The sequence below is a fragment of the Catharus ustulatus genome, chromosome 5 (genome assembly GCF_009819885.2).
Source record: "Catharus ustulatus isolate bCatUst1 chromosome 5, bCatUst1.pri.v2, whole genome shotgun sequence".
Lineage (NCBI taxonomy): Eukaryota > Metazoa > Chordata > Aves > Passeriformes > Turdidae > Catharus > Catharus ustulatus.
In genome coordinates this window covers 47713093-47736490 of record NC_046225.1, presented here as the reverse complement: position 1 = coordinate 47736490, position 23398 = coordinate 47713093, and the positions used below count along the sequence as shown (strand labels likewise).

Genomic DNA, 23398 nt, shown 5'->3' with positions numbered 1-23398 from the left:
GCTGCTTTCTATCACAGCAACAACCAAAGCAAAAGGCTGTACTTAAACCTGGCTTCAAGCCTTTTTAAACATGCATTTCATTATAAGGAGAGACCTTTTCACATGCCCTAACTTCACTAATGCATGAAAAAGATGTTTAATTCTATGACGATCCAAGGAGTTAGATTGCGACCGCAGATGAAATGGAGAGAAAGCTTTTAGAGGCTGTACTTCAGCTGTGGTGCAGTTGTAACTGCAGTATATTTTCATCTGCACTGAAATTGTCCTGAAAAAAATAATTCCTGAGAAGCTCTCAGAGAGCATACATGAGGTTTCAGTCCTATTTATGCCACTGTGCTTCCTGTGAACTGCACAATGGAAGCCCTGTACAATGCTCTGAAAATACACGCAGGTACATCCTGAAAAATTGAGTGTCAGCTATGGAAAAAAAAAAGAAAAAAGAAAAATCAAGCAAGAAACCAAGAGCTGTTCATCCGTTCAGACAGGTCCTCATGTGCTCAATTGTGTGCATCAGCTCAGTACCTTCAAGAGGTGGTTGATGCTATTGCAGCTGATAAATACAAGTCCTTTCTGAGTGCTGACTGAGGTTTCCAAAAGCTGCATTACTTCCCCTCTCCTAATATCAAATGCAGATGACCAGGCACATGGGGCACAATTTTGCTTTCTGTTTTTGAAAATACTTTAAGAAAATATTTTGTCTTCCAAACAGTTTTACAAACCAATCAGTCTTCTGACATACTGCAGTAAAAGGTCACATTCAACCCTGTGTGCAGCCCAAGCCTTACCTAAAGGGTATTTTCACTTGTTTCTCATTCTCTTCCAGTGCCTTCAGCTCTTCAGATGCAAGAACCATCCCACTATCTGTCTGGTTTTCCTGCAAAGGTGTTGGAAATGCATTAAATGGAAAAAGATTTAAAACATACACACAAAAAAAAGTATCAAGAGAAGGAAAGCATGAATAAATAGACTCACCTCCTGAACAACTTTTACAGTGGTTACCAATGGGACATCTTCAAATGTTTTCACACTCGCGGGGCGGCTTTTTCTCTTGCTACCTTGTCGGTACTGACTGCAAAGAAAACAAAACAAAAAAATTTTGTGTCTACCATCCACAACTTGGCTGCAAACAGCACAATGATATCAGAATCCTTTCATCTCTCTTCAGAGAAGTTAATCCTTTTGTCAAAACATATTATGCAAACTCCAAAATATCTATTTATTGAAAGGGATGAACAGCCTAGAAACTGGCATGTTTCTGACCTTGTGCTCCTGACAATATTGATCTCTGAGTAAATTCTAAGAATTGGCTTTGAGAAAACAGCTTCTTTCCTCAGTTACACTGGAGGGCTACACTTCCTGCAAGCTTTGCTTAGAACTACAATAAACAGAGAAGCCTGGAGCACAGACATGTGCCTCTTCCTTTGGACTGCACTTCTGAGACCCCTGGCTGGACCTAGGACAACAACAGCAGACTCAGCACACTGCTGCCCTTAAGCTGTGGGGATCAGGACAGGGAGTGCTAAATCTCTCTTGAAGGCTCTTCTCCAAAAGAAGCCCTCTGGTTCAGGATGAAATCCATAAAAAATATTGGACAAAAAAATAAAATTGACTTTCATGAAGATACTAATACAGCAAACAGAACAGCACCCTCAGGTTTCTGCCTAAGTGAATACCGAATTAAATGGATGGTGTCCCAGTTAAACAGAGCAAATTTATGTTCTTAACAGCTAATGAAAGAAAAGCCATGGAGTTAGTAGAGTAGCCTACATCCACTTGAAGTGCAAAGTTGGAGACTATTAAGAGCATCATTCACTCCTTTTCACAGCTTTGAGTCTAGCTATGCTGCATCCTGCTTATCTCCAATAGACATTTATTTAAACTGGTGGAGATTTTACAAGTTCCTTGAGTAGCCTGCTCAAGTTCTCAATCACACTTCAGAATGTTTTTTAAATATTAAACCCAAATATTTTCTCAAATAAAATTTGTCCTAATGCTGGGGACAAAGAACATTTAACATCCTCTTTGGAGCAAATTTTCATATACTGAAAACTGTTACTATGTTCCCTCTCCATTTTCTCTTCCTAAATTTAACAAAATCAGTTCTTTCAAGCTCTCTGCACTGGCCATGTCTTCTGCTCCTCTACAGTGCTATCTAATCTATTTCCAATCCAACACTTCCAGGACCAAAACCATCAAATGGACAATCTAGTCCATGCACCCTCCTGGACAACCTGAACTTATACAACTAGAAGTTCATTGCATTAAACATCCTTATAGGCATAGAACTGCATGGCCAGGGCTACAGTTTTCCAGGGTGGTGAGGGCTGAGAAGCCCAGCTTCTTGATCTGAACGACCTCCCAAGTATGGGAGACCTGCCTCTGCTCAGCCCAGACAAGAGCCAGCCTACAAGGGTTGTTGTACACACATCAAAATGCAATTATTGTCCCTAAAAATGAAACTTAGATTGTTTTAACTTGATTTGTTCTTGACAAATCCATGCTGGCCATTTGTAGTTTATTTGTTTTCCTATAGGCATTTTCCATTATTTATCTGAACGTTTATTCCAGGATTATTCCTAGAATTCAAATTAATTCTGGTTGCAGAATTACACTTTTTCTGTTCTTTCTAACAGTAGGCATCATCTTTATACTTTACACTAGCTTTTCTATACCTCACCTGACTGTTTTTAATGACAATCTTTCAAGGTTCAGAAATTTCATATCTATTTCCAAAACCAAATAGGGCAGATGTTAGGAGGTCCTGCAGATTTTTATTTATATCAGCAATCTAAACATTCTCTAATATTCCCTATGTTTTCCCTGTGCTTGCTATCCTCCTCCAGCCTTGATTTAGAGATTATATTTTTTCATAGTTAGTACTTCTGCGAAGATTGAAAAGTACATTTCTGAACAGATCAATCTTTTCCACTACCTGTATAGAAGATCCATGCCTACAAAATAATTTTCAGCTACCAGAACATAAGAATAAAGCCCTAAGCATGACTTAAGCTCCTCACTTTGTCTCTCCTAGTATGGTTGCCACAAGTCCTTTCACAATATAAGATGAGAAAAAAGAGATTCAAAGTCTCCTTAAAATGTTGACAGAGTGCTTTTACTTCTGTTCATAACAGGAAATGGGGACCAAGAAAAGCCACATATGAGGTATTAAAAGTGGAAAATAAGTGTGATGTTTTCAGTGCTAAATCATGCTTTTTTGTCTTTTAAACATGTGTCGTTCGAACTGCCCTGCTAGTTTGAACTAGTAAACCATGGGGTTGAGAGTTCAGCTGCAGGACTGCAAGTTCAACTGAGGTGTGAAATGCATTGTGCCTATGTAGTTTTTTCTAGGACCACATAAAAATGTTATCCTTCTCTACTCCAAATCATTGGGAACTCTATCCATGGTGGTTATGATACAAGCAGTGAGGCAGAGGGCTCTGTTTCATGTTCCTCTTGGCTATCAATTCATGAGCTATTTTCCAATGTTTCACTTTAGGAGGGAGGTTATTAATGAAAGATTTATCATCATTAGTATTCTTGGTAGCTGCAACACAAGAACACTGCGAACACAACTGAACTGGGCCAGTAAAACCTTCTACATGTTCTGGTTCTTAAAAACACAAACAGATTTTTCATGGGTTTTGCTTTTTTTGTTTGTTTTTGAATGAGAATACCAAGTCTTGAAAGGGTAGGAACATTAAAGATAAATAAGAAAATCACAAATTGGGAAGGTAAGAAACTAGCTTTTGCCTACAAAAGCTTTACAAATTCCTTCTTATCCCTGTGGAGAAGGTTAAATATGGACCAGGCAGCTGAAGTCTCTTCCTTTCATTTTCCCTTCCCCTAGCATGAACAAAACCTTCCCAGAGGCCCCAGTAGGATGTCCACCATATAAAATACCTAATTCCTGCTGTGTTGTCATAATGGAATTTAGGATCACAGACTTCCTCTTCCTCCCTACAGGAAGCAGGTGAAGTTGGGAGAGAGAGACCTGAATCCTCTTCCATATTCAATGATACTGACAAAGGAAGGACAACGTAGTCTTTACCATCCTGTAGAATGCAGTGAAAAACCACAAAAATTAAATAGGCTACAGAGACACACAGAGAAAAATAGATACATGCACATACATGGAGAATGCATCAGCCCAACAATGTGGGTGTTTTATTAAACTATGAACAGCATACCACCTTTGCAGGAGTAGCTACATTAAAAGAAGGAAGATTTATAAGAACCACTTTGAAGTAGTTTGAAATTTTTTTAAAAATAGATTTTTATATTACATACTGTCACATAATGTACAAACTGGAATCTTTATTGACGTCTTTGAAAAAATAAAAGTAGATTTTATTAATGTTTGAATCCCATTACCACAAAGATAATGAATGTGATAGTTTAGGAGGGCAGTGTAATTCCCATCATCACTGAGAGGTTATAAAGGGAGAGTCTGTCTAATAGGGAGCACACAGCCAAATCCATCCTCCTTCAGTCAGTGGGCTCACATCTATGACCCTGTCCTTGCCCACTTCAGTAGTAACTGAAGAGGAAGCCACAAGATGGAGAGCTTGGAAGGGAGGCCCATGTCCCCAGCTGGTTGCAGTGTCTGCACACAGGCCATGCCTTAATACCCCAATTTGCATGGAGCTGCTCACAGGCAATGAAGTTGTTGTGTCCTTGTTTTCCTGGATGCCCATTAAAAGCATTGCAGTCCACACCCTCACTTACACTAAGATAACCATCTTTGGCACAGTAAGGTCAGCAGGAGCTACCTTCTGGAATGTGTCTGCAGCGTGCAGAGAAATCAGCAGCAGAGCAGGGAACTGAGCCTGTGCCAACAGCTCCCCAGCAAAGACTGCAGCAGTGTCATGGGGAGCTTTGCTGCCAGGGCAGAGTGGTTTTTGGTCACCACAACACAACCTCTGAGATCTTTACACCACAATTCACTCTCTGCTAGTCAGAGACCCAGCTGCTGGTCAGTAATGGGAGCAGCAGCAGAAGGCCAGGCTCCCTGACAGCTCCAATGCACAGTACCCACCTATGGAATGCTGTGATGGCTGGCAGGACAGGACACATTCAGCCAGTGCTTTTAGCAACCAGAGAACACAGCTCACGTACCTGACGGACGTTGGCTTGCAGTAAGTTCCCCAGGTGCTCCACCAGCTCTGAAAATGTTGGTCTCTGCTTAGGATCTCCATGCCAGCAATCCAACATTGTTTGGTACCTGGAATGACCAAACCAATTAAAATACCAGCGTAAAGCAAACTGCACCTATTGCTTGCTCCTGCATCCGCTAGTACTGTGGGGTAAATGTGGGCAGATGGAAGAACAGTTTCTCACATTTCTGGTGTTGTATAGTCTGGTGCTCTCATTCTTGTTCCTTCTTTCAGTCTTCTGCAAAATTCCTCATCAATTTTCACTCCAGGGTATGGTGATGCGCCTAAAAGAAAAGCAACAGTAATTTTAATGCATTAGATTCTTAAATTTTAGGGTTAATTTTCAAGCAAATAACTTGCTATGGTTTGTGTTAATAAGACAATTTGGTATGTTTGGATGTGTAAACAATTTATATTTATGATGGAAGCAGCAACCGACTGAGTAAATGAGGCACATCATCACATACTGAAATTGTATGAAGAAGCATTTCAAGCCTACATTTTCAAATGAATCAAATGTTCCTACATTTACATTTTAAAGAAAATTTGAGTATTTTATTTTGACAGAGAAGATACACAGGAGTTTTTCAAGAAGTAAAAAGAAAATGCTACAGAGGATCCAAGAACACTTTGACTGTTTTCTTCAGATTCTTTTGCTTAGAGATGGCTCAGTAAAAAAAGAGTGACTCACCTAAAGAAAATATTTCCCATAGCAGCACTCCAAAGGACCATACATCACTCTGAATGGTATATACTCTATCAAAAATGGTTTCTGGTGCCATCCATTTTAGGGGTAGTCTGGCCTGAAAGCATTTTCATAAACAAAGTGGTATCAAAGTTTAGCAAAACACTGAGTTTCCAAAAACCTCTTTAAGGACAGAAAAAGAAAAAAAGAAGTCCTGATTTCATATAAATTCTCTATCAAACTGATAATCTGAAACTTACATCTCCTTTCCTGACGTAATCTGGGTCTTTGTAGATGTCTCGAGCCAAGCCAAAATCACAGATTTTGACCACGTTATTGTCTGACAAGAGGATATTACGAGCAGCCAGGTCCCTGTGGATGCACTGCAAAAAGAAGTAAACAACTTCATATGCTGCCTGTCGTCACAGCTCTGTCCACAGGGCTGATCTCTTTCACATATGTGCTCTCCTACCCTCAAAGGCCAGATAATTCTTAAAACCTTTTAAGAAAAAGAAACCTCAGCATCAACAGTTGCTGATTTTAAGTCCTTTTTTGATGGTCACAACTGATTTGGCTCACGGAGACTTGTGTTCCCAAGTCCAAACATACATCTGTTTATCCACTGTGCAGAGAGGGCCTTTGAAGTTAGCTAATTAATTATCCTAAGAAGCTGACACAAAACAGGTTCAGATCTGATTACCTTTAGATTTACTTAGGTTCACTCAAATCTGTGTACTCCACTATTTCTCTGAAAAACACCACACTAAAATGCTGACTTGATTCCAACACAAATTAATCTTTACTACAGAGAAAGAAGTCCACATCTCTACCTATGCAGAACAACAGCTTAGTTAACAACCCAAACACTCCAAAACTCAAGCCTCAGTAGCCTGAAGTAAAAAAGTCAGGCTCTGAAAGTGGCTACAAATTTGCTTCCACCGTGGATTGAAACTGCAAATTCTGGAAGCAGGTATTTTTGCATTTGCATGTCAATCAGGATGAACATGAAAGGCAGACAAAAGTATGTTTTTAGAAAAAGACTCTGAAGTCTGCTCTTGAACACCTAGCCTGCACTCTAGAGCAGTGTTCTTCCTATTGTGCTTCCATTTTTCCCCCATTTCTAAGTAATTTTTGTTTCTATACAGCTGCAGGCAATTCCTCATCCTTGTTGGAATTGTCATCCTTTGAAATATGTGCTCTACATATTTAGGCTTAAACCACAGAAAAATACTTCTAGAAGGCCAAAATGTGGGTGAGGTGCTGTTGACTGCCAGGATGTCCTCAGCAAGAGATTCTCCAAGGAACCATCCATGAAGTTTCATAGCTGAGTACTGTCTCTCCTCACAATGCCCTTCCAATCCCAGTGCACAAGGTACAAGCTACCTCCTCAGAGCAAAATCCTTTAGTCTTGTTTAGCTCCTGTTACCAGGGATTTGTCCCTAATTCCTTTTACTGTCTTTATAAGTCAGTTCCCCACCTCCAACCACTCAACCATTCTTGTATGAACTGATGGCCCTTATACAGATCACTAACATTTGTGTCAATAAATGCATGGGTTGTTTCACTCTCTAGTGGTAATGATTTGGGCATGTCTTAGAGCACAAAGAAAATGTTGCGGATGACTGCTAGTCCAAAGATGAACATGCTGTTTCCTTCTATAGACCTACAGCATTACTTCCTGCAGTCACATAAATAACATGCCACTCTTCCTGAGAAGTTCCTTACTTTGCGTGAAGCCAAGAACTCCATTCCCCTCGCCACCTGGAAGCTATAACAGATGAGGTCCTCCATGGTCAAAGGGTTCTTGCAAAGGTCTTCAGGACCAGCTGCAAAGAATCAGACAACAGTCAAACATGCCCTTTGCCACTGATTTCACCAGTAACTGCTTGCTAGGTAAAAGGCTATCTGAACTTATACCACACTGGACTGGAAGAACAAATCAAGCTCTTTTTTATTAAGCTATATAATTTTAACTAACAACCCATTTTACATCAAACTAGTCTTGTGCAAAACAAACTTTGAGACTACGGGTTGTACCCTAGGCCTCCTTGCTTATTTTCAGAAGAAAGATTTGTGAAACAATCCCAAAAGAAAAACAACTGAAACTCAACTCACAAGTTCCTAGGACAGTAAAGCTTTCTGTGGTTTCAGCAGATGAATTTAGAAACCAAGAAGAGGGAGGCCCCACCTAGTCTTTATGAAGAAAGAATATGCCATAGGGAGAAGGACTTTGATTTGGCAAAAAGCCTGCCAATTTAATGTAGAAGAACCCTAACCTCATTGTCTAGTGACCTGGAGGAAATGTACTCAAATATGCAAAGATACCTAAGCATTTAGTTCCTGCTGAAATCAATAATTCTGTTGCTTTGCTCAGCTTTTAATTTTAGGCAGACATCTACCAAGAACTACAATACTGGTGGCTAAAACCTTCACTATAAGGGCTGCTTCAGGTCTACATACTTCTTGTAACATACCAGCTCAGAGGGTCAATGTTTACACCAGGGAGTACTGGAAAGGGACCAAGGTGGTGTGGAAATGCATGAAGTGCATGTGCAACATTACCTATTAGATTGCATTGAAACTGCAAGATCATACTCCCTGTTCACATTCTGATATTTTCTTTGCACAAAATTATTTTTAGTAGTAGTAGAGGTACAGGCAGTAGAGCTATGGCTTTCCTCCCAACTAGTCTGATCTCACCCCTAGGTGAAATTAGCAGCCTCTGAAATGGCAGAACTGAGCACTTTGTGCTCCATCTGCCAAAGGAGAACATGGCAAATGCATCAGTGAAACCACTGCAGAGGATATGTGCATCCTGGGGAGGCTTTGAATGAGTGGATAATTCAGGCTTCCTGTTCCTGACAGACCACCTGGGCAGAAGGAAGGCAAAGCAAGCTCTCTGCTAATAAGCAGTGAGTCAAATAGCATTTTACAGTATTTAACTTCTGGGTAAACATTAAGGAAATCCAGTTAGCATGCTGGTGCATCCCTCTCTGCATTGCCTTCAGAGTTTGTACTCTGCAGTTTTCCCTGAAAATAGTGGGATGTTAAACAGACACACCTCAAACACTAAAACCAAACCCTTTACATACAGGACATTATCTGAAATTGGGCTGAGGGGTTTGGGATGATAATCCATGGCTCAGGAACTTTGGTCATCCAGAGAGTACCCTGCACACAATTTGGAGGGCGCTTCAGAAATCACATAGTCTCCAGTGTTCCTCATCAGTCCCACCAATGACACCAGAAGAAGATGTATCCTACCATCCTCCTCTTCCACGTCGCTCAGGGACCGCTCCTCCACAAAGCCAGAGCTTGCTGAGCTCTGGCTGCTCGTGATGCTGTCCAGCCGCTGCTTCAGGTCAGAAGAGACATCACCAACGTAGTTCTCTTTCCCCTGCCGAAATCTGGCACATTTGGTCTAGAAATACAAGGGGAGGGTGAGAAAAATCAGGAGCTGAAAGCATGCCAGAAGCTTCTGCTGGAAGGCAGTGATGCTGCCCGTGGTCTGTGCTGAGGTCACCAGGGCAGGCAGGGAGAGCAGCCCAGGGAAGGCGTGATCAGCTGCTCTGCTCCAAGCCAGCTCTGGTTGGGGCACCTGGCTGATGCACTGACAGTACCAGCAAAACCCAACCCATGGCCATGCAGGTTCACCAGCTGGAGCACCCTCTGCCACTGCACAACACAACTTCCTCCCGCTTTCCCAACCTCTCAGCCAAACCCCAGCAACATCTCCCTGTGCTAGGGACCAAATGCACACTGAGGAGCTGGTGTCCTCAGTCCCTGGTGCCCCTCACTTGTGAAACAAGTGGATGGATGCTGCCAAACCCTCTCATACACTCCAGTCTCTCTGTAATGCTATGGTTCTACCTCCTGCTGCTGCAAAGGTCCTTCTGCTAAACTTATACCTTGGCCAAAACCCTAACAGCCACCAAAATCTGACTTATTTCCTTCTTATCCTCAGCCACTGCATGCCTCTAGGGAGGAATCCAGCCCCACAGGTGTCCTCCAAAATATTTCCCTTTTCTCCTGCTTTGGTTTGGTGATTTTTTCCCTGGCAGGGCTGTTTTCTAACACTGCCAAATCCCATTCTCACTGCTTATGTAACCAAGGGTCAGCACTCTCATGAAACCCTGTCTCTTCCTTCAAGGCCTCTGAGACATTTGTTTATCTTTTTACCTCACAAGAAGATGCAGCGAGATGTCTTTGCCAATATAAAATAGTAAATAATGTCTCCAAGGATAAAGAAAAATAACCCCCTGGAGAACCAAGCAGTGGGAAGAAGCTCTGATCTTAAACACAGCAGCTGCAGGAAGACTCAAGTCTACCAACATGGCAGAGTAGAGCCCAGGGGCCTCCCTCTTGGCTGTGGGTGGAAAAGGGTGGGGTACCCAGGGTGATCCTGAGTGCTGGGTACACACAGCCAAGCTCTTCATACAGCAATCTGACCCTCAGAGGGCATGGATGCTCTCCAGACATAAGATTCCTCTCAGACATGTCCAGAAATGAATTTGAAAATGCCAGTCCCCATCCTCCCACTTCTTTCAAATCAGGGTGCAGAACGGGTGCTGTGATGGAGGTCCTTTTTGCAAAGGATTCAGGAAGTGGAAAGCTGAATGTAAACTCATGAGCTACATCAATTACACAAAACTATTAACAGCAGAAGGAATGAACGAGGCTATCCTCGTTCAGCAACGAGCCAAGGGGACTGCAGAACCGATCATCATGTGACAGCAGATGCCTATGGATATCTGATGGATATATACACTAAGCAAGGAGTGCAGTTATTTAAGGTGGTCTGGAGCTTAACTAAGAAAGGAAAAAATTCAGGCTGATAATCAGAAAAAACTTCCTGAAAGATACAGCCAAGTGTAGAATAGTCTGCCAAAGGAAATAGTGGAAGCCCAGTTCCTTTGCACATTTTAAGCTAACAATAACAAAACAGTTACATTGCAGGGGCCAGGGGAAAGACTAAATGACCTCTGATGTCTTTGCCATCTCTCATTCCCATGAGAAGTACTAAAACATTCAGTGTCCCCAGGGATTGCTGCTTCAGTCTGCACTAGAAAAAGAAATAATGTGTGTGGAAAAAAACCAACCAAACCAAACATTTTTCTGCTAACCTTGAATCCTTACCTTGTACGGGACAAATTCACTCCTCTTGCTCCGTAGGTAAGCCGACAGATTTCCAAACTTGCAATATTCCACAATCACCATAAGTGGGCCTGTACAACACATCAAGCAATTCATTAGACCATTTATGTTCCACTTTATCTCACAGCATAAATTCTGGCTAAAAATACATACAGCTCAAAGAGCATTCCAATAGCCAAAGGCTTCTAAAAATGTCAGTAATAAAAAGCACTGAAATTATTCATTTTTCTGCTGTTTAAAGGAAGAAAACAAAGCACATAATTTTGAAAATCACGGGCTTAATTTCATATGTCAAAAAGTATAGTGGTGTACTTATATTTGAAGTGCCAATAACAGCCAAATTAATTGACATTGTAAGGATGCAACATAAATATTCAAAAGAACTTCAGTGCTATTAATCTCTGCAATAAAATACAGATGTGAATATCCATGCATTTTTCTACAGGTGATTAAAGTACTAAAATTTTAAAACAGGAAACTTGGTTTCAGACATAGATGCCTTATTGCACAATCTAAATATGGTATTTCATGTTCAAATTTACTCCATATAGGCATATGCTGTGGTGGCAAATTTTCCTTCTAGGTTCCACATACTGGCCATCTCTATTTTATTACGGAATAAACAAGGAAATAAATATTTATGGATTATGTTTCCTTCAACTACTGACTTCTGTCATAGAACTTCACAAATTAAATTTTCATCCCACAGTAAGCCAACAAGTCAGCTTCCCTGAAAAATTATTACTGAGTTACTTTACATTGAATTCCTTCCAAATTAGTTTGCAGTACTGGATTGCTAAACAAAACATCTGTCCCTGATTATAAAGTGAAATAGGTTCATCCACCCAGAGCCGGACTCCAAATTGAAATCTCCCCTCCCCCGCACACATACACATAGGCACCAACAGCCCATCCAAAGACAGAGGGGAAGTCCCAATTTGCTGTCACCCTGTAGCTGGTGACAAGAGTAAGAGTAGCTTGTTAAATCTGGTATTAGACTCAGTTCAGAAGTCTGTCACACATAGGCTGTCCACTATAAAGGTAGATATCAAGTAAGCAAAGTAATAGAACAGCTAAGGAATGGAGCTGCACGGCCTCTATTCCACCCTTACTTCACCTTTATTCCACCTTTGGACCTACTCACTCTTATCAGATTTTGTTGTGCATGTATGTTAGAAGGAACTACTCTTTCCAGTCCTTAATTTTGAACTTTGATTGTCTGTGTAGCAGAAATGGAAGAAATAGGGTTTTCATTAGCACCTTCTCACCCACTAAGAAGTTACTCACCTCCTGGTTTTGTGCAGGCTCCAAGTAAATTGACAACATTGAGATGATGGCCAATGTGAATGAGTATCTTCAGCTCTGACATAAGTGCTCTGTGCTCACTATGTGTTGCCCCTTCTGCAATAGTAAAGTAACACAGGTCAGGAGCATCACGGACAGAAAGGTTTTGCCCCCTCCCCATTCTCTTCTGGTGTTTGTCCAGCCCATCAAGTGAGGAGCATTGTTGGCTGTGTCAGCTATGCCAGTACAGCACAGGGTGGAATACAGCCCCCAGCTGCTGGTAGCCCCACTTTGCTGCCCATCTTTTTGCTACTTTACATTTTCTTTAGGAACAATGTGTCTGGGAACTGCACATTTCAACTTTCCTGTGGCAAATGTGAGGCAGTATAATATGATTTACAGTGAGGAGAAAGCTATTCCAGACTACTACTCAGTTTGGAGTGTGCCTAAGCCATTGTCTTGAGACTTGCAGAAAGCTTCCAATGAGAATGCATAAGGCAAAAATGGACACGTGCAAATTGATTGCAGGAGCAACTTTACAGTCTGAACCTAAGTAGAATTACAAAGCAGTGGTTAGGAAACCACAGCTGCATTGCTCCGATTGTCAATGAAGGAAAGGCATGTATTTTCTCTCATCATTGCTTCATGATAAGCCATTAAACTAAACTTCTACAACAATGGGCACAATGGTTATAGTGTTGACAAATATCCCTGCATTGTATATTAATGTTGAAGTTGTAGCCATTATTTTTACCTTTAAGCATTTTCACTGCCACTGTTTTGCAGGTAGCAGTTTTGTCAATCCCAAACGCATCTGCTTCTATGACCTGGCCAAAAGCTCCACGTCCAAGAGGTTTACCTTGTAAGGAGAACACAAACATGAGCTTGGGACAGCAGGTAAAAGTTGCAGAATAAATAAGCTACTCCAAAATGAGCTCATGAAGCAGGAATTAACAGAGGACTTAAAATGCAGACAGGATGTAGCATATCCTCTGGGACCACAGAGCCCACTCAGGGATCATGCAGCAGAGCAGTCCTGTGGGGAGCCAGGACCCAAAACACCCTCCAGCACAGTGCTGGTTGCAGGATCACTAAATGGCTCGTGCAATGAAAACTCACCTAGCTTTAGCCGGTCTCTGGGAAACTCCCACTTGCTGGCATCATATGGGAGCCGCTCACAGTGCTCATCTATAGGGACTTCATCAGGATCCATGATGATTGACAAGTAGCCAGTCTTCATGTCCCCTCCATTGGCCTGGAAAATGGTATTAGTTGCAGTTGCACAGTTTTTTGCTGGCAATGTGCAGGCAAAATGCCATTTTCTCACTTTAGAGTGTTTCATTAGTTCCCAGAAATGCCAGGCTACCATTTTGCTACACTGTGTCATCATGAGTGTGATCATTGTTAATTATTTGCACTTTTCTTTTCTCTCTGTCTCTCTTTTTTTTTCTTTTTTTTTTTTTTTTAATAAACAGAACCAGAGAAAACATTTTTCTCTTGCAAGGGCCTGTTCAATTAAAAACAAATTTCTGCGCCCCCAGTTCCAGGCAAGAATGTTATGGCATGGAGAGAAAAAATGTGTCTGTTGATTTAAGAACAATGGAAAGAAGCAACACAAAAGGCCTCAAGTCAGCTCTCATTTGTCATGCAAGACCAGTGCTGATAGGACAGTATGAGAATTTTTTCATTACCCGCTTAACGGTCCGGAGGATGATTACAAGAAGCAACCAGAAGAACATGGCAATCACTGCAGTGCCAACGAGGATAATGAGCTCCAGATTTGTTTTCTCTTCAGCGCCTGGGAAGAAATAAATGAATATTTGAGTGATAGTTGGAAGCATATTTGTTTTGTTCATTCATTAAAGTAAAGAATGGCGGTCCTTGTTCTGAAGGTTCGTTTTAAAGTGCAACATGGAGCAAGGAAACGAAAGCAAAACAAAACAAAATGCTTGGGGTTTATGTTGGAATATTGCAGTTTCATGCTGTTTTACACCCCATCCCATTTCTCAGCATCAACTCTGTTCCAAGGACAGTGTCTGGACCTTTGGCAAACATAAAAAATTAAAATTCAAATTTTGGAAAGAAAGAATTATTTTAGAATACCAAAAACTAATTACTCATTCTTTAGAAACCAAAAAAATTCCCCCCATCATATAGAAAATAAAGAGCTGTGAGAATGACCTAGAGAACAAGCTCCCTCTTGTCTCTTGACATCATTCAGCTGGGGCATGAAAAATGCGGTTCCACAAGAACACATGATAATAAGGTCTTATTTACAATGTTCCCCTTCCCGTAAAGCAGTGGCCAGCAGATACCATTTGAACACCTCCTAGTGCACAGACGCAGCTCTCCTCTTCAGCCCCTGTTTGCCACGTCATGCTCCTGTATTTCATCTCTCGAACCACAGAGATTTTCCTACACAGTGGCACACTCCATTGCACGACCCCCATGAGTTGCACTATAAATTTCTTGGAGTGAAATAGTATGTCCTACACAGATTTCAAACTTCTACCAACTTGCCCCAGCCATATTTACCACATCAGCTGAAATCTACATCAATGCCATCCACAGATAATTTCCACCCCATGTAAACATTTTGCCTGACATCTAAATACCCTAAAGGAACCTACAAGAATAACATTATATTGGTTTAATTACTTTAATGGCATGGATCAGACAACCACTCTGACTTTAAAGACAGAGATTTGTAAAGGGCTCAGTGACTAAAATATGAAAATGTACTAATATCAAGTGCAAGGAGCTTTTAGTTTGAGGCTTCTTGTTCCAATGCTTTGGAAATGGAAAGTCCACTGTGGTCCCAGCTACCCACACTGCAGACTAACCTCTTGCTACCATTTATTGTTTGCCATTGCAACTTGTATTTTGGTGAGCCACAACAGGACTGGAACAAGTGAGAGATCTCATAAATGCTGCTTTCAGTGTGGCAGATTAAGGCTGGAGTCCCCCAACTCAAAATCATTACCAGTTGCACTGAAATGGGACAGCAATCACAACAGACTGCAAAAAGACTTCACTATGTTTTCCTTAGATGCTGTGAAAGCAATGGCATAATTTAAAAAGGTACAACATACTATGCTAAAAAACATAGTATGACAATTATGTTACCTAGACAACAGAGATGCCCCAGGACATCTGCATGTTTACATAGCTCTGTTGTATGGGTTTGCACATAATATAGGTTGGCAGAGTTTTCTTTGCAACCACAACTAAGATAGATTCAGTTTTTTTTGAAAAGTTCTAAGCAGCATAGTGGAGAAGAAAGCATCAACCTCAACAGCTGGGCTACAACAGCTATGACAGCACCCAGCTTGAGCTTGATAGGAATGGTCAGGACTTGTCACAAATTTCACAATCTATTTTAGATCTCCCATCAGGATAGCCAGTAGATTTTCCTTCTAATTATTCTAAAGATTTTATGCACAATCTGGAAAGAAGCTAACACCAACCTTCTACTGAAAAGAAAGCCACTGCTTTGCTGCATCCAAGGACATTGCATGCAAGGCAGGTGTACAGCCCTCCATCTTCTTTTCTCACTCGACGGATGGTTAGTGTTTTGTTCCTGTCTTTCAAAACAATACCTGGGAAAAAATTACAATTCTTAGTTTTGCTATTTTTATGCCACTTTTTGTTAAGAATTAAAAATGAAACTTTTCATGGTGAAAATCAGCAGGCAGTCCCATGAAAGAAAGTCTTTTAATGATAATAGCAAATGACCAATCCTCACCTGAATCTTCCACAAGCGTCTCATTATTTTTAAACCACATGATGTTTGGAGGAGGAATGCCATTCACTGTACATGACACTTCTATAGTTTCACCAATATTTGTTGTTTGATTTTCGAGATTTCCAACAAGTGTGGGTGCCATGGGCTCTGTTGGTTTGAAAATACAGTAAAATTACTGACCACTAAGAAAAAGATCGATTTTTTTTCAGTAGTAGAAGTTCATGTCCCAGTAACAAAGTTTCAAATCCTTTTACTACACCAAGAACCACAGTGTTCATGTTAAAATTATAGTTCAACTTCCACATGACATGAAAAACTTACAATAGCCAAGAAAATTTCAACAGTATTGAAATAGCCTGCTTTGGTTGATTTCATTTTTAACTGCTCAGGCTGCTGAGGGAAGAGGGAGTAGTTAAGAAATTGCTTCCCTCGATTTCTGTGTCCAGAGTCCTTACGAGGGGTAGACACTCCAAGCCCATCAAATGTCCATTCAGGCCATGAACACGCATAAGTGTTTTCCTGAATCTGTCTAATCAACCTAGACATCTAGGCTCCAAAGCAAAGTCACCACTATTTGTGTGAAAAGGTAACTGATTATCAGCTTGCATTGCTTGTGCCTGAATACCAGTATCACTCATGGCAGTTTTGAACTATAGGCACTATTCCAAACTTGAGAGCCAGCCACACAAAGCAACAACATTAATGCTATGAATACACACATGTATATACAGCTACAGATAAAAATGTGTTCTGAAAAGTAAAGTTGAGAAGTTACAGAGCTAAACACATTACTTCAGCAGAAGCCAAACGCATCTCTTTGAACAGTACAGTGGCTCAGTGAGTGTTCCCTCCCTGGTATTAATGAAACAGTCCCTACTGCCTGCACAAGCCCCAGAAGTGTGCATTACAAAAACTGGTTTAAATCTATTTAACAAACTGAGCACACCATTAACCAAACACATGCAAAGCCTAATGTACCAAACACAGCCAATACTGCAATTGTTTTCATAAACAGCCACTCATTTTGCTTCAGAGTAAGTGATCTGTACCTTGGACAGTGAGGTGCTTCACCAGGCAGTGCTGTGTTTTAGCCTTTTTGTCCTGAGCAATGCAGACATAGTCCCCTCCATCTTGGAGGGAGATGTTACGAAGGATAAGCTCCAAGGTGACGTTTTCACCATTGGTGTTTGAAACTGTCTCGTTCAGCTTCTGGAGAGCATTGAGGTTCTTGCAAACAGGCATGGGCAACCCTCCAAAGGGAGTCTGTGAAACGTGAGCACTGAGTTTGTACCATGACAGCTTCTCAAAGGTGAATTTGTCTGCTGTGCAACGCAAGGACATGTTATCCTTCTCTGTCAGTTGACTCTGAGGCTGGAGATTAATTTCAAGACCCCCTGCAAGTTAAAAAAGTAAAAGAAATTCCTATTTGATTGTGCATTTTGTGGCTAACACTAACTTGAAAAAGTCATTTTGGAAACACAGATTTTGTCATCCTATCTGGTTGCAAATAAGGAAAAGAAATATATCACTAAAAGATCATTAAAATCAATCAGCCAGTCAACTAATCAATTATCTAAGGAGTACAATCTCATTAAAAGCAATACATTTCAAATGGATCAAATGTGTAATTAATACAGTTACTATTTCTGTAGAAACTTACAGCAACCCAAGACTATTCTTAGCACTATCTTACAGTTCATTTTTAGATTTGGATTAAAACAAAATTTGTGCATATTTAAATATGGGGAACAATTGTTAAGGACACAGAAGTCCTTTGCCCCTGGTTTTGAACATTTCAGCCTTAGCTCTTATGGTATGTCTTTACTCATTTTGTGACAGTACCATAATTTCTCTGTTGCTCTTTTAAGTGACTGCAAAAGCTCAACAGTAATCACTCTTGGGACTACAGTGCCCATCTTGCATCACTTTCGCTGGCCTGCCACTCCACTGATGCAAGTATAACTCATTACTTGGCTGAAATTAGTGGCAACTTTCAAAACTGCCTAAAGAAAACCTTAAGTAAACCTAAAATCCAAAAAAATTACAGGATTTCATAAAGGACAGGAATCAGGTAACACCACTGAAGTGCCTTTCATCAGCAAACAGACAAAATAACACTAATTTAACATGGCTTTCCTTGGCAGGGTGCACTTACTGGTCACATGGAAGGAGATCACTCTCTCACTTGACCCAGCCCTGTTCATGGCCGTACATCTGTACAAAGCAGACACATTTGCTGCTTGAATCACGAGGGTGCTCACAGTCTACAAAAGAACAATCAAACAATTTCATACCACAGCAGTGCTAAAGCAATGCCCAAACACCTCAACAGCTCAGCAAAGGGCTCTGCAGATATCTGCACAACCAAAAATCCCCCCGAAGCACAAATCCATAGCATGGCAGAAGCAGTCTCCTTCTGAAGTTTACATTTTTGTCCTTAACTGTGTAAAAATCAGGTAAAAGGACATAGGAAGAAGCAGAGGGTGGACTTTGGTATATGTATTAAAAAATGCTGCACCCACAATTTTTTCTGCCTTTCAGCCTCTCCAACTTCTATCACAGTTAATTGGCAATATTAACTCATCTAACTTTAGATCACTAAAAGGTAGTTATCGAAATCTAAGTCAGTTTTATTCCTCCGTGGAGATTCATTTTGGATCAGCGTCCAAAGGACCTGCAAGTGTGTATCTCTACCTCTTGGCTTCAGCAGGAGCTTGCCTGCCTAGCTGAGCATAGATCCCTAGGTTTAACAACAGGTGAAAAGACTCTCATCTCTAGTGATGTATCTCCAGACATGGGAACTGATGAACAGGGTTAATCATCCCCAAGAAAAAAGAAAACATGCTCACCTTTGTTTTCCCAGCAATAGTAACAACCCGGTGCTTAATTTCAACCTGATTCCCACCCTTTCTCTCTGAGATCATTTTCCATTTCTTGCACGCATATGGATTGGCTCCTGAGCGAACTTTCCTGAAATGTAAGTAGAGACATATGCATTGAATAAGAGGAATATTTGCCCTTCAAGAGAGGTATTTTGGATTCTCCTTATAATATGCAGATCTTTATAAATCAGATGCATCACTGGCCACAGCTTGCATCTGTGAGGGAAGCGTATGCTTCTGGAATATTTCTATTAAATTTCACCCTATAACCTCCTGAGACCTTCAAACTCTTTAAAGTAAAGGACCCCCAAGACTAAAGGTGAATTTTCTAATTAATCTGCCTTTGTCAGCTCAGTTGGGATGGTTGGAGGAAAGCAGCTATTCTGGGAACAAACCTCCATTCATAAATGGATGATTCAAGTTGATTTAGTTCAAAGGAAGACAGAGAGACATAAAAATCGCTGAACTCCCTACAAGAATTTCTTGAGGACAGTAGCCATTGTGTAGGAAGCAACCAGGCACCAAAGGAAGAAACTAGTGGAATCATTTTAAAAACAACAACAGGAAAGAAGAATGCCTTTTTTTTTTTTTTACTCTGGCCTTTTTTTTTCTTTAGAGGAAATCTGGGCTTATGGCAGGCCCAGATAAGGGAAGCTGCGTGAATCTCAGTCAGGCACTCTCTCTATCATTCCCCAACATCAATCAGTGCACTTCCTCTGAGATACACTTTCACACAGATAAAGAGCACCATCACACTCAACACTTGAGCACAAGAGAAAAAACACCACAAGGACGCATAATTAGCATAAACAGCAAATTTCCTCTGTTTGGGATGGAGTTTTGGGCCTGCAGCCCAAACAACAGGGGGATCTGAGGGAAGGGCATGCAAACAGCTGCATTTGAGACCCTGTGCAAGTTGAGATGCCCTTCAGGAAAGCATGACAGCAACACGCCAGCACTGCTGGATCCTCTCTGCGGGTGGCCCTCGCCTCTGCCAACAACAATGACCTTTGCAGAGCTTGCCTGCAGCAATCTGCAAATTAGTACAACAATCTTTTTCTTCACTGGCCATCGGGCTTGCACTCAGTAACGAGCCTGGCTGAGGGAGGCACCAAACAAACCCCAACCCAAACCTCAAGGCCTACAGAAGGTGCAGAAGACAGGAGGAGCTGTCACTCACTGGGGGCTGAAGGTGCACTCCTCCTCCAGCTGCCATTGCCAGAGCACGGTGCTGGGCGGCGGCACGGCGTAGACGGTGCAGGTGAGCGCCTGTGTCGAGCCGTACTTGTACGAGTCCACTGGGGCCATCAGTGCGTTCTCGCCGATCTGGGGGGGCACTGCAGGAGACAGCAGCAGGTCACACTCCTGCTCCAGGCTCCCCTGTGTGCCTGCGTTAGAGCCGTGGTGACCAACCCACACCATGCCCCAATTCCAGCGCAACACACAGCATCTCCGAGGACGTGTGGGGAAGCACTGAACCTGCTCAACACCTTGAGGATCAGGATACTCAGCATCTCCTACAAAATCCCCCTTCAATACTCCATGGTTTAAAATGCAGCTCCTGGACTCCCACCACCTTTCCCAGACATTAAATGCACATTATTTCTCAGGCCTGATCCCACCGCACGTAGCCTTGCTGCCCTTTCCAAGACCTGCTGTCTTCAAAGCATAGGCTGTTTCCTGGGGAGCAGAAAGGAGGAGGTAGGGGAGGAGGAGAAGGGTTGTAGAGGCCAGGGCAGAAGAGGAGGGATAGCCTGTGTGGGGCAGGAAGGATGGGTGAGGCAGGACAGGGCCAGGATGGAGCGGGGTGGAGGAGGACTCCAGCAGCACAGCCAGCAAGAAGGGCAGGAAAAGAGCAGGACACAGAGGCAAACAATAATATACAGAAAAAACAAAACAAAATAAAAAAACCCACCCCACACAAAGTATCATCACAACAGATTCTGCAGCCTCTTGACTGACACATCCCAGAGCCAGGAGACACCAGACACCTCTGCCCTCCTAGGGCTGAGGTTCAAGGACTGTTCTTCAGTACTTAAATATTCATAGGTATGGGGTAAATTAAGCCTAAGGATGGCAATATACCACATGCACACATGAAAGAAAGGCACCTCTGGTACCCCACTTACCATTTACCAGCAGGGTAAATGTATGTCTTTTCTGTATCTTGTTAATGGGGTTTGTAAGGACAACCGTGTAATTCCCTGCATCCTTTTCAGTTGCTTCAGTGATCACCAGTGTGTAGCCAAGTTTAACTGTATGATTTGCATTGATGGCTTTTCCATTTTTATACCTGAAGAAAACACAGAGCATTTTGAATAATTAATGATTTGATTTAACTAAGAATAGCTCATTTTTTCAAACACATTATATCCCAGTTCTTACCATTTAGCCTCTGGTGGAGGATATCCTTTAAACTTAACAGGAATTCTGACTGTGTCACCTAGCCTTGTCTCAACAACATTCTCCATTTTTTCCAGGTGAATAAAAGGACTTTCTGAGGGGGAAAAAAAGAAGTAAACTAAATGGTCTTTTCTCATGGACCAAAGCAAAAGTGCCTTCCACTTGTGTTAGCACCTAACAAGATGACAAATAGAAGTTAGTGACAGGATTATGGGCCATTGGTAAAGTACATCTGGCTCCAAACTGGGCTCTGGAGAGATGCCACCATGAAAACCTTTCCTTCACACAGAGGAACAGAGGAACAGTTCCCTTACCAAGGGAAAGCAGAGACAAGACTCAGTTCTCAGGACAGTGTGCCAACTGTCAGACCTGTATATACATGTATATATGCATATCATAAAATGTCTCAATATACTCATTCCAGGAAATTAGACTATTCAAAACTACAGTGTGATAAAGTTATATACTCCCAAACCATTCTCAAGTATGTATTTGAACCACTGCAGTCACAGAGTACTTTGAAATTATTTACATCACTTGTTGTAAGTCATAAACGTGCATTCAGACATAAGACAGTGATTAGCCTTTCGACTAAATTAGCCTTTTGATTAAGATTTAGGATGGTTTAAACTTAGTATCTAGTACACTCAGTATAGCACATGATCTCATTTTGGCTCTTGAAGAGCAAAACAGAAAGAATCCAGGAGAAAATTCAGTATATCTTGAATCACTATGCTCACAATAAGTTTGAAAGATTTTTGTTTAATTTTAAATGTGCCATTAATATTCCGGCCCCTTAAATCAGACCTCAGGAAAAACAATCTCTTTCAAAATATAAACCTCTTTGTCTGACTCGTTGATTAAAAATGAGCCATTCTCATGCTGGCAATTTTTTCTATAAGTAAGTTAGTGGAGCTGGGGCTGTGCCCAGGAGGAGGTTGAGAAAAGGCTGTAGGATGTGGCCTCGTACTTATCCATTCACTTAGCCAAAGCTGTTTCCCTTGCATCATTTCCGTATGACCAAAACTCCATTTGATTCATCCATTCCTAATGCGAAAGCTGAAAGTTTTATTTCCTTAGCTTCATTCATGCTGACCCAGACTCTTGTGTCACAGAGCCACCAAGACCTAGCCCAAGTTCACCAAGAGTGAGAACAGGCAGCCCTTGCACAAAGCCACCTACACAAATTGAGTTTTACAGGACCTTAAGGAGGTCAATGCAGAAGAGGGTCAGAAGTTTACCTCAGTTTATTTTACTGCCCACTTTCTGGTGGGATTCTACAGCTTTCAGTAAAATACAACATCCTTTAAAATCTTATTATTAACTAAGGTTGTGGTATAAAAATAATCCCATACTAGTTGCAAGAGAAATACTCTAGCTGCAGTTTGGTTCCTTTCTGTCATTTCATTCATCATCGAGGTGCCCTCTGCATCCCAGTAATTCATCCCAAATCAGAAACAACCAACAAAACCAAAGTGGAAGATGTCATACCATGGATAACAAAGTAACTGCTGTTTTTCATGTTCATACGGCCACTGGATGCTGCACAAGTATATCGACCTTTGTCGCTTAAGGACACACTGTCAATGGTCAGGGTGCTCACAAACTTCTTTATTTCTCCTGCAGTGGTTTTTACATCCCTAATAGTGGCACGTTTTTCCTGCAATAGACAAAAGACAGATGTTTGGAAATGTCATTGTTATTCCTTTTGTCACCCTTTGCACACTTGTATATATACACCAGAAATTTCATAATGTATTATCATTTTCTTCTCAATGTTTTAAAGGGGGAAGTGACATTATACCTAAATAAATCAAACTGCTTTGTGATGAAGGCACCTGTAAGTTAGTACAACTTTACCTTGATGGAGGGATAGTCCCATTTAAAATCAATTCCCACATTCAGCTCTGTCCTTACAGTGCAATTGAGAACAAGTTTTTCTCCCACTGCCAGCTCTACTTCGTCATGTGGGTTCATTGTCAGGTCATAAATTCGGTACCCTAGAGAAAGACAAAGGCACACACGAAACATGGGAGTAAGAAGAGGTTTCTTTACAGTACTCAGCACCAAATTTCCCATATGAATTCAGCAA

General features: G+C 41.4%; 1 protein-coding gene across 1 annotated transcript in view; it reads right to left on the bottom strand.

The window, feature by feature from the left end:
* Nucleotides 1-23398, bottom strand: part of KDR (kinase insert domain receptor) — a 30320-nt gene that overhangs the window by 2019 nt on the left and 4903 nt on the right. Inside the window, exons 6-29 of the mRNA XM_033061202.2 lie at nucleotides 23167-23306; nucleotides 22798-22966; nucleotides 21289-21400; nucleotides 21033-21196; nucleotides 20084-20240; nucleotides 18871-18991; nucleotides 18177-18285; nucleotides 17071-17415; nucleotides 16022-16168; nucleotides 15744-15875; nucleotides 13968-14074; nucleotides 13396-13531; nucleotides 13031-13135; nucleotides 12280-12393; nucleotides 10975-11063; nucleotides 9103-9259; nucleotides 7564-7664; nucleotides 6099-6221; nucleotides 5845-5956; nucleotides 5338-5437; nucleotides 5116-5221; nucleotides 3901-4052; nucleotides 973-1069; nucleotides 786-874 (exon numbers count right to left, since the gene is read on the bottom strand). Coding sequence (XP_032917093.1) covers nucleotides 786-874; nucleotides 973-1069; nucleotides 3901-4052; nucleotides 5116-5221; nucleotides 5338-5437; nucleotides 5845-5956; nucleotides 6099-6221; nucleotides 7564-7664; nucleotides 9103-9259; nucleotides 10975-11063; nucleotides 12280-12393; nucleotides 13031-13135; nucleotides 13396-13531; nucleotides 13968-14074; nucleotides 15744-15875; nucleotides 16022-16168; nucleotides 17071-17415; nucleotides 18177-18285; nucleotides 18871-18991; nucleotides 20084-20240; nucleotides 21033-21196; nucleotides 21289-21400; nucleotides 22798-22966; nucleotides 23167-23306 — 3184 coding nt within the window. The remainder of the gene's footprint in view (nucleotides 1-785; nucleotides 875-972; nucleotides 1070-3900; nucleotides 4053-5115; nucleotides 5222-5337; nucleotides 5438-5844; nucleotides 5957-6098; nucleotides 6222-7563; nucleotides 7665-9102; nucleotides 9260-10974; nucleotides 11064-12279; nucleotides 12394-13030; nucleotides 13136-13395; nucleotides 13532-13967; nucleotides 14075-15743; nucleotides 15876-16021; nucleotides 16169-17070; nucleotides 17416-18176; nucleotides 18286-18870; nucleotides 18992-20083; nucleotides 20241-21032; nucleotides 21197-21288; nucleotides 21401-22797; nucleotides 22967-23166; nucleotides 23307-23398) is intronic.